The sequence below is a fragment of the Taeniopygia guttata genome, chromosome 1 (genome assembly GCF_048771995.1).
Source record: "Taeniopygia guttata chromosome 1, bTaeGut7.mat, whole genome shotgun sequence".
NCBI classification, from domain to species: Eukaryota; Metazoa; Chordata; class Aves; order Passeriformes; family Estrildidae; genus Taeniopygia; species Taeniopygia guttata.
Window position 1 is genome coordinate 86,679,718 of NC_133024.1, and position 11,552 is coordinate 86,691,269.

General features: G+C 43.8%; 1 protein-coding gene across 4 annotated transcripts in view; it reads left to right on the top strand.

Moving 5' to 3' along the window:
- Positions 1-1,109, top strand: part of TMEM182 (transmembrane protein 182) — a 30,948-nt gene extending 29,839 nt beyond the window's left edge. For all 4 annotated transcript variants that reach the window (XM_072932899.1, XM_072932886.1, XM_030278907.4 and 1 more), the window contains one exon: positions 9-1,109. In XM_072932899.1, coding sequence (XP_072789000.1) covers positions 9-232 — 224 coding nt within the window. In that variant the 3' untranslated portion in view covers positions 233-1,109. The remainder of the gene's footprint in view (positions 1-8) is intronic.
- Positions 1,110-11,552: the final 10,443 nt, after the last annotated feature.

Genomic DNA, 11,552 nt, shown 5'->3' on the forward strand with positions numbered 1-11,552 from the left:
TTTTCCAGGTGTCTTGTTTTCGCTGGTAGTCGTGATGTATGTCATCTGGGTCCAGGCCATGGCTGATCTGGAAAGCTACACAAACATGAAAAAAATGGATTGCCCAGACTTTGCTGTTTATGTACGTTATGGCTGGTCATTTATGTTGGCTCCTGTTGGAGGATTTTTTGCTCTATTAGCAGGAATGCTGTTCTTGTTGGTAGGGCGTGCCATTTATTTACACTCAGACTAGTCAAACGCTGCTGAAAGGAATACAGCAATACTTGTGAAACTTTGTGGCAAGTGTAAACTGGAACACAATTTTGTACATTATTACCATTATGGGAAACTTAAATGTGCAGGCAGACTTCTGCAAGTTCTTCTATTACTTGTTTAAGGGTAAGGGACACAAAACTCATTAAAGGAAGAAATGACCTTTAGTCCCAACTAGTTGTTTTTAATTCTTTAGAAAGTATACATGCGGTTCTTCACATTGTACTATTGGCAGCATTTTTGTAGGTTAACAAACAGAAAAAGACAATTTTTTTCTGCAAGTAGAACATGAACATGAATTGTCTCAAATCAACATTTTGTACATTTATCTTTTAGCATTTACACTGTTCTTCTGTTTGTAGAGAATGGCACAAGGTAGAGGAGAAGGCAAACATTCAAACACAGTAATTCCATCTACCTTCTCTCCTGTTTTCAACTACTTGCCGTAGCTTTAATAGCAGCAAACATGTCTGCACTTTATAAAAATAGAGTGCAGTTGTTTATGCAGCATCCATAGGAAGAGGACAACAGAGAAGAAAATTGCCATAAATATGTAAAATCTTAACTGTTCTATTACCCATTTCTCTTTACTGTATGCATTTGAAAGCTGTATACTTCTGTATTCTGAAATCCATGTGTTGCATGATTCTGTAAGCCAAAATGCCATAGTAGAATCACTATCTGAATTTATGCCAAAATTGTATTTTGAATTATAGCACTGATATTTTAATTAAGTTTTAACCCTTTTATTTTTCAGTAGAACAACTGTCTCCTCTAAAAAATATTGTCATGGTTGTGTAAGATTAATTTTTTATTAAAAAAGGTTTATTATCAAGAAAATATTTAGGACATGAAAATGTGTGTCTTGTGCAGTCTTCATTTTCCCATATGTTAAAAATCTGCATTATAGACCAAGTCCAACTTGCCTACTAGGCTTGTTAGGGAAAGCAATGAGCCTAGCTAAGACAGCCAGGGAGATGGATTTGGTACTGCATTGTAGGAATGGCTGGTTCTGTGTGTGTGTGTGCGTGCACATCTGTGTGGAAGATGGGGTAAAGATGAGACTGTATGCATGGTATGGAAAAGATAGGGTTGAGTTTTAACAATGGGGTAACTTTGTCTGGCATTGGGCCCAAATAGAAATTAAATCCATCTGAGTGTGTGCTGGTTTTCACTTTGTAACTCAATGCAGAATAGTTTGGGGCTGATGGGGAAAAGTAAAGGCTGCATGTCGGCTTGTTCTTGTTCATAATGCTTAATTCCACAGCTGTTATGAATACTGAAAGCATTGCTAAAAGGCAGGAAAGGAATGCCCACAGAGAAGATGTGGTGAGCCAGATTGGATGTTATTCCATTTTGGGAGGTTTTGTGATTGGAAGCTTTCCAGCCTTTCCTGCTACTTATTTATTTTTCCCTCATCAAGATTAGTGACATACATTATAGAACAGGAAGACAACAAGAGTAGGAGGTAGGGAAGCTGGGGCTGTGAGGTTTAGAATAATTACCAATTTGCAAAAATATTTTTATTGGCAAATAACATGGTGTTTTTATTACTGTGTCAGAGAGTATGATGGGTGAATTTTAACCAAGTATTCATAAGTACATATATATATGAACCCCACATAAATGATAGCCATCCGGAGAACATTAGGGTTACACCATAATGCCATTAGTTAGTCAGGAAATGCTAAAATTAACCCTGCTCCCTGCTCGTTTTGCATATGGTATTATATTCCTGCCCTTAATTACACAATCACATACTGTTTCTCAAATAATGCATTCTATTGGTATTTACCCTCTTTACAGTCCTTACAGTACACTCACTGGTAATAGTGAAGGTAAACTCAGTAATCAAGAGTTATTGACTAGGTACCCCCTCCCAAACCCTGTCTGCTTCTCTGCATGGGAGAGTCCTTCTCCACAAGAGCTTAAGGGGGCAATATGCTTGAGCCACTTTCTTGCAGCTTTTGGAAGCTGGAGGAATTGAGAGGTGCCTCAGAGCTGGACCTCTTCCAGCAAACCCAACCATGTGTGCAGCAGCAACTAATAAACTCTGCAAGGATTGAGCCAAAGGCTCCTGTGGCGCCCTTAATTCAGCCCATGTGCATCTTCAGAACTCTCTCCATTTTGCAGCTAAATTAGTTACACTTTTGTGTGCAAGATCCTCTCCTGGAGGCAACCCTTTGGGTCAGACTATGGTTGTAATGGCCGTCAAGACCTAAGATATTTCTGAGGATTCCCTTGGAAATGTCTGGAAGCCTTTACAATACCAGTAGAAATTTCTTGAGTCCTCATAAATTTTTCTCTCAAACTCATACTTTGGCACTAGTCTGTTGCTCTATCAATTTGCTTTAATTGGATTCCCTCTTAGTGGCAGAACTGAAAGTTAGGTTCCTTCTGAAGTGGTGGGGTTTGTTTGCTCCCTCCAAAAGATATATGTAGGTAAGCACGTGATATGTAATAAGTAGTTGCTGCAGACCAAGGAATGGTGTTAAGGGTGGTGGGAGGCATTTCTGGATGGATATTGCTAAAAAGTACAGTTAAACTCTTGTTCTTCTGATTTCTTTAAAGAGCTATGTGCAGGGGAATGGGTTTGTAAGAACCTGGGGAAGATAGACTGGCTAAGGAGACTTGGTTTGTGGCATTCTTCCAGATATGCTTTTGTCTAGAAAATCCTTGGCAGGGATGCAGGGATTTTCATGAGAGCTGAATAAAATATTGTAAAGAGGATTAAGTACGCTAATCAAAATATTCTGTGAAATTGGTCAAAGAACTCTGTTCCTCACAAATCCATAGGAGTTTGGTTGGTTTTTTTTTTTTTTTTTTTTTTTTTTTTTTTTTTAAATAATTTCCTAGCTGGCTTAATAGCCTGTGATCATATTGGAAGAAAAGAGATTTATTTTTTAAGTAATGTGTTTGGAAGAGTGAAGAAGAAGAGTAAATAAGAAGCATTTTCTGATTACTTCCACTCTGTAAATCATCCATTTGTCCAGTGCAAACATGGGAAGGACTAGACTGCCCACAAAGGAGGCAGTGTGAAAATAAGGAGAAGGAGCTGAGAAAGGAGGGAGAAAAAGACAGGTGAGTGTCCCTTTGTTGATGCCATCTGCCAGACCTCTGTGCAGCTGTTGTTGATCCCTGGAGGATGCAGCAATGCAATGTGGCAAAGGCAGCTGCGGACAAGACCAGTCAGAAAAGGATTTCCCCCATTTATTCTTTTTACTCATTTTGATAGCTGCTGTAGGTTTCACTGGATCTGGCCTTCATGAAATTTGTGGCTGTTTATTGGCATTTACATTAATGAGGTAAAACAGTGTTCTCCTCTGAGGAAATACAGAAAAAGGCCTGCTTTATTTCTCTGCAGGGTGCCTATCTGCTGCTGCTGAGACTGTACTCTGTAGTGTGCTAGTAAACTGCTAGTAAAACAGTTGTAGGTACTGTCTATAGCTGTCTTCATTCCTGCAAAATCCTGGCTGTGAAGTATGTTGTGCTTATTATCTTTTAAGAAGTCATATTGGACATCTTAAATGAGCTATTTACCTTCTGATGCAGCAGCTGGCTCTCCTCTGGCTCTCCTGTTCTTATTTGTCCTTTTGGCAGTGTGATTCCCAGGCAGTGAAGGCTAGATAAAATATGTTCACATGAAATTCTGCTGTTAACTTACAGTAAGTCTGAACTGATGCAGCTGAAGTTGGGGGAGACACTGAAATTGAAAACAGAAGTCAGTCATCTATAATCAAAAGTGACAGAAGGGATGAAGAATCGCAAGTACTTACAGCAGTGCTTTTCTCTCTGTGTCTCTCACTCACATTACCAGTTTAAGACGAAGTTGGTCTGTTTTTCCAGTCCTTATGTGCCTTATCTACTCAGGAGACATATTTACAACAGTGGTCAGGGGAGCCATTTGACTTGAAGATAAGAAGGAATGGAAGGCTGGCAGCAAATCCTATATTTGACATCTCCAAACTGCACCTGATTTTCTCCTGTGTCCCAGAGCCCAGAAGGGCCTCTCATAGAGTGCTGCAAGGCTTGCCATTTTGCTGTGAGGATAAGGAAAGGGCTTGGAGTACAAATCACCCCATGTTACTTGTAGATCTGTTCCTTATCTGTTCCTAAAATCTGGCGAGAATGCATTTGGTACAAACTAGGGAGGTGGGGGGCTGGTAGTGGGGTGGGGGGGTGGGAGGTGGAGAGCGGCTCTGTGCAGGGAAGGTGCCTTTCACACTGAGAGGCAGCCACTCTGTACTAGGTTAAATCCAGGGAACAGTCTCAGTGGTGTTACTTCACATTTGTCACACTGTTACTCCGCAACTTGTACCCGGGTACCTCAGGAGATGTTATCTGAAATGACCTGGACATGGTTCAGGTTTTAAACCAGTTAAGAGAAAGAGCTTAAATTACTGCATCTTTGAGTTGGAAGATGTTTAAACCAGAAAGAAACCCAGAAGGATAATGAAAAACGTTCCCCCCTCCTCTTCTATACCACATCAGATTGACTAATCCTCTGTTATGTGGCTTTACTTTGAAACAGATCATTCTCGTTGCAACACGTTTAATGCTGCCAGCCACCACATGGTTATTTGGCAGCTATTTAAAGCTCAGATCATATTACTCTGTCGCAGTGCTAGGCACCCATGTTCCAACTGGTATACAACTGATCTAAAGAGAAATCAGCTTCAGGTTTTGTTCTCTGAAATTAAATGTGACGGCATGATCTCTATGATCCTTTCCCCCCTTTTTTTCTCTCTCTCTCCTTTTTTTTTTTTTAATGCATTATTACTTTTTGGAACAGCATTTTGCTAGCACCACAGGGGAAATTCAGTTAGGTTGTCAGCCTGATATAGTGTATTATCAGACACGTTAGCTTTTCCTCCCTCTTACATTTGCTTAAGAGCTTATAAACCACAGAGAATAAAAAGTGCTAAATAGAATGAAATGACCTGTCAAGGGTAGATATAGTATTTGTGAATGACTTAAAAAAATTCCAGCAGCTTCAAGCACTCCAATCTCACTGACTGACTGCGTTATCTTGAAATTTGGCCTCTTTTTTTATTCCTCCAAGTAAAGCTCTTTGATGGGCATTGATCTTTGATGATTCTGTCTTGAAAAGGACTAATTTTTTCTTCTCATGTTCAATCCAGGGTGAGATTTTGTATCAGGAGAGGATATCTTTATGAGATTTGAAATAGATTTGACACCTGCTCTAAATATCGTAAGACTAATCTTTTACAAAACATTGAACAATGTCTAGAAAAGCTAGTCCCAAGAAGATTTAACCAATAAATACACGGTATTTAATAGGGAATTTAGTTATTCTATTAATGTAAAACAGGAGAATTTTCCATGGAAAACAAAGTGACTGATCTCGTGCCCAGCTCATTTTGAACTCTGATAGATGTATTAAATTCAGGAGCTGGAGTGATCAGCTTGCATTTAACCTCTCTCAGGAAATGTGGGATAGTACTTTCAAAGAAGCTCCAGTGAGTCTTGATTAGGAAACTGAAGTTTTTTTATTCTTTTTCTACTCCTATTTTCTGATGTCCTGCCCACGTGTACGTCATCATCCTCCTTCTCCCCTCCCCCCTGCAATTATGAAAAAACCTTTTCAGGGTTTAAATCTTTGCCCTGAACTTTAAATAACAAGTTCCTAGTCAAAGCAATATGTACAGTATATTCCTGTGTGTTCTGGGACTAGTGTTAAGTAGCTTGGTTCTTTGGCATGTACATCACATAATCCAGTATAAGAGCACCCTTTCAGCCTTCCCTGAGAAGCAGGCTTTAGGGAGGGCAGTGTTAAGCTTCCCTTGAAACACCTCATCCTTCGAGGCACTGCTGTGCAGCACCATGCACACAACAGTCCCGCATGTGCCTGGTGCTGAGAGGAGCCTGAAGAGCTTTGTGAGCCTCTCCAGGACCCACACGTGGGACAGCTTAGAATGCAGTCTCCAAGACATGTCTATGCAGCATGCATGCGGACAACTAGCTTTGAAAAGTTAAGTACTGTACTCTGATGGTGGCTGTGCCTGCGGTGTGCAGGACAAGGATAGGGCCAAAGAGAGGAGGAACAGTAACCTGGATTATGCTTTCTGCCTTCCCCACAGAAGCAGGGCCCAGTGCTGTGGTCCTGTCACTGTAGCTCCAAATGCCTGTCATGTTTTTGAAGTTGCACAATACACTGTTAGTTTGTGGGTTTCCCCAGTGTTAGTTGTGCCTGGGGAAATGAGACTGGTGAGATTCAGAACAGAACAGGTTATGTGTAAGTTGTAGCTCTTTAGTTGGATTGATACACTAATACAAAAAAGCTGTGCACAGTTTCAGATTTCCTCAGAAGATTTTTCTGATTACTCTCTGTATCTACAGAGAATGCAATCCATGGGAAGCACTTGCTTCTACTATCTATCAGAAAATAAAAGTTCCAGCCTGATTAAAAAAAAAAACAAACTCCTATCAGCTTAGTTTTTCCAGCTCTAATGAAAACTTAGGAGTACTTTATTGTACAAATAATCCCGTATAAATCTGTTACAAGGCAGTGACATACACACTTAAAGACAGGATAGTGACAGTTTGTTCTATTGTGTAAGACCCTCTTATAAGTCTAACCTGTGATTCACACAGTGAATATTTCAATAACCCTTCTGCAATAAGAAGCATTACTTGTAATTCAGATTTATGGGAATATTAAGTAATTATATTCCAATTATGAATTGCTGTAAAAAAGCATGTCTGACATTTTTGCTCTGCAGAGAGGAACCCAAACAAATTCTATGTATATTTCAATGGCATTGAAATACTCTTCAGATTGCTCTTGGTAATCTGTGTCCATATCTCCTCTGTTCCAGTGAAAAGAGCACATCCATTGAAGACTCTGCATGAATCAGCTATGGGCTTTTTAATTTAATTGTGGGCTTCTGCAGTCAGAGTAAGAAAACATTCATGAGCTAGAGAGTCCAAAGTAGAAGCTTCACTTAGAAGCTAAGGCCCTACATTTTGGTATCTGAAACTCCTTGATCAGCCATTTGCTTGGGTTATTTGGTCAGATCCTTATTCCAGCACAAATGATCTGTTCAGTTGTTGCCTAGATGCCTACATGCAAGAATAACCGTAGATGCAAGACATATCTAAAAACTTCTCAATAACAGAGAAAGATAGGACTCTGAGAGAGCAATTTAACAAAAAGCATTTGGTCCACACCAGCTTTTCAGTGCAGTTGGATCCTGCTGGTGAAGAACACCAAAGGTGCGACTTTTAAGTTTGGAAAGAGCACTTGTATCAGTGTCTGAACTACTCCTGCGTTACAACAAATGGCTGGCAAAACCAAACTCCTCATGAGACTGGGACGCGCGCCAATTTCTTCCTCTGTGAAAGGGAGAATCTGCGTCGTGTTTGTTGAGATTTGTATTTGTTGTTTACGTAAGAGATAACACGAGTGACATTCACGTCCCCCCTGTGCAACCTGCTGGGGACGGAGGGAACCCCCTCGGCTGGAGGCGCTTCCTCTCCCTTGGCCTCTCATAACGGCGGGCTGGGGAAAGACGGCGGCCGGATTTTTGGCGAGGGGATGTGTGGGCCGGGGGCGTGCTGCTGTGTGCGCCGTGGGGCCGGGGCGAGCCCGCCGAGTGGCCAGCAGAGCCGCGGGACAGCGCGGCCGAGGCGCGGGGTCCCGGGAGTGGTGGGAGAGCGGTGCAGAGCGGTGCGGTGCGGGGCAGTGCAGGGCGGTGCGGGAGCGGTGCGGGAGCGGCGAGTGAGCGGTGCGGGAGCGGTGCGGGGCAGTGCAGAGTGGTACGGGAGCGGTGCAGGAGCAGTGCGGGAGCGGTGCAGAGTGGTGCGGGAGCGGTGCGGGAGCGGTGCGGGAGCGATGCGGGAGCGGTGAGGGAGTGGTGCGGGAGCGGTGCGGGAGCGGTGCGGAGCGGTGCGGAAACGGTGCGTGCAGTGCGGAAGTGGTGCGGGAGCGGTGCGGGGCAGTGCAGAGCGGTGCAGGAGCGGTGCGGGAGCGATGCGGAGCGGTGCGGGAGCGGTGCGGGGCAGTGCAGAGTGGTGCGGGAGCGGTGCGGGAGCGGTGTGGGAGCGGTGCGGGAGCGATGCGGAACGGTGCGGGAGCGGTGCGGAAGCGGTGCAGGAGCAGTGCGGGAGCGGTGCGGAGCGGTGCGGAGCGGGGGCTGCAAGGCGCCCGGCGGCCACCGGGGGGCTTCATCTCCCCTCGAAAGGAACTGTGCCGGGAGCCGCTTCCCGGGAAAGCGGCTTGGCAGCGTTAATGTGAGCCCGGCTGCTCTGCTCCCGCCGCTCGCGTTCGACGTTAGCTCCCGGGTTAGCCATTTAAAGGTATCTCGGCCTCCCTGTTTATTTTGAGGGTCTCACGGCTGCCAGCCTTCACCAAGCAGGGGCTAATACGCTTAAGCACGTTTTACCCTTCGCGAGAGCTTTAATAACAACCAAGGCCATTAGTGGGGCAGGACGGCCCCAAATGCTGGGCTAAATGCTCTTTCCAGCCTGGCAGGCTCCTGTGTCTGCGGTGCTGCTCTACTTCTTGTGGTAAATAGGTATTTCAATAATTGCTTGCTTAAATAATCATTCATGAGAGTTATACATATTAACAACTATAATACATTGGTTTTGTTTGTTTTTTTTTAAACACTTACATTCATTCATAAGATCTCAAAGTGCTTTATAAATGAGGTCAGTGCAATTAACCCTATTGAGCCACTGCTGCGAAGAAATTCCAGATGTGCCCATAAACTGATGCTGTCACTTGGCATCAGTTGGACAAATGGTCCTGTGTCTAGCACTTTTAATCCAATCTGGAATCAAAACCAAAACAGTGGAAAGCCGCCATATTAGATAAGGTTTTTGGTCACAAAAACTGCCATTGCCTTGAAGGGAGGAAGGAAATAGCCTGGAAGAATTTGGAAACTGCCCTGCTGTGCTTGAAGTGGTTAGGGATCACTGAAGAAATGAAATAAGGAGAAGCAGCAGTTGGCAAAAACTGGAAGAGGTAGCAGCAAGGAGAGTGAAGTTTCTTAAGTAACATGTAGCTTAGAGAGCTGTCACAGTTTTCGAGAGAGACTCCTGCCCTTCCTTAGCGGAAAATGTTCCCAGTGATCTGAAAGAGTGAGGGGGCTAAAGCCCTAAAAGGAGGCCTCCAATTTTAGAAATGTGTCTCCTCACCATAATCCCTCCACTTTTATAACATTTTCTACGTATGACATTATACGAACTGCGTAACTGACAAATCCTTCATTTGCATTAGATTTAAGTGGCTTCCCTCCCATCATTCCTCACAGTTAAAAATACATTACAGAAATTACTATCCTGCCTAGGAAAATGTGTGATGACTCTGGTGTCTGTCGTTTATTTCTAAAACATTTTGGCACTTTTCCTCCTGAGTTGTCTTTTCCCTTCAGCTTCGAGAAGGGGAAAGGAAAGTGCAGGGTTAGGGCAAGATTTTTCCATTTCCCTGGTTATTGCATGCCTGCATTGCAGCCCACATGCCAGGCATGACGGAATCTAAATGCTGGGCAGGAACAGTGAAATCCTCAGGAGGAAAGGATAATAGAAAGCACAGAGAAGCCACAGTCTGGGCTGCCATCACAATGACCCTATCGAATCATGCCAAAGGTACTGGCCCAAGATCTTTTCTTCCTACAGTGCCCAATATTTACAGAAAGACTGTCAGCAAACTGCAAGTGGAGCATGACCTTTCCTTTCAAATGACCTTTCAGCTCTTGCAAATAAGAAAAATTAAATCTTGCTTTCACCTCCTTGCTACATGGGCTAAATTTGGCCCTCTGCATGCAAATGGCCCTCTGATGTTCTTCACTCTTTTCTCCTGCAGGTCTACAGATGATGCTCCAGCATCTCGTCTCAGGAGCTGCTCATGTGGGGTTTCTGAGCATTAATCATGCTGCAGACATCCGTTTTCTCTCTGATAGGAGCCTGGCTCAATCTGTAAGGAAAAGAGGGGAATCAATCTGCCTGATTGCCGTAGACCCTTCATTTTGCACTGCTCAGCCCCTTGCCAAGCAGAGCAGCAGGGGAGTCTCCGCTCAGTTGCTCCCAGCAGGTGTCACTATGGAATGGGAAAATGCAATTCCAGGGCTGGGAAAGAAGTCTGGCAACAGGTGGAGCATCCTCTGACACTGCTGCCGAGGTAGCATGCCACTGTGTCGTGGAAACTTTCATAATTAGATCTGAATCAGACGTGTTGCCACCCTCTGCCTTCCCTCCTTTTTTCCCCTTCGTTGCAGCAATCATAATAGTGGGTCGGGGGAGATTTTGATTTTTTTAAGGCATTGCTTAGCAATGAATGCAGAGACACCCATCTTCATGGATCACTACCCTGTGTAGTAATGCAGCACAATAACGTGTAAAGTTTCCAGAACTGTTGGTAATTACTGATAAGCCCAGTTCAGCTTTCAGTTACATACAAAGCTGGGTAAACAATGGGAGGAAAAAATTAATTAGAGCCCATGTTTGCTAAAGCTAGCTAGTGATTCCATCTGATCACGTTCCTGCTCCTTTTATTCCCTTTGCACAAACATTTGGGTGGTCAGGTTTTTCTAGCACCTAGGTGTGCAGGGAGAGCTTTAGTCTGTTCAAATAAAATGTTTCTCTCTAAGGGCATGGGCCCTTCTGGCAAGTGCTTGCCTATTCTCTGCCCTTGTGTTTGCAGCTGGGAAGGTGTTTGGAGGCCTGGGAAGGTAGAAGTCGAATGGTCACCTCTCCCAAGCAATACTGGGAATCTATACATCAGCAAAAGCAATGGGGGAAGAGAGAAGAGAGGAAAAAAAATAATAGGAGACAGTGGGAAAGACACTCATCTGGAGATATTTCACACATGTGAAATATCGCTTGACCCCAGAGTAACTTTATACAATATGTCTTCTGTGACAACAAACACAGACTATGTGAAGAGGCAGAGGGGAATTCACCATCTCACAGAGTTCCTCTTAGGCATGCTCTGAACAGACTGGTGATGTAAATACCGGGCGTGGCTTGGATTGCCTCACTTGCTGGGAAAACTGAGGTAGACACAGTTCTTAAGAATTTTATCCAGTGGGAAGGGTCAGTAGGTGCTATGCAGAAGCTCAAGCGCTGCATGGGCCCTTTGTCCCTCCCTGGCTCCTCATCAGGGACTCAGACAACTTTTGGGTTTTTAGGGGGACTGAGGGTGTCAGCAGATGCTGCCAAGTCTCTAAAATCCATGTTGTCTTTATGATCAGTTGAGCCCCCTCACTACAGTAGGTCTGACTTACTAATGTCAAAGCAAGACTAGTCCTGAGAAGGTAGTCAGAGCAGATGACCCC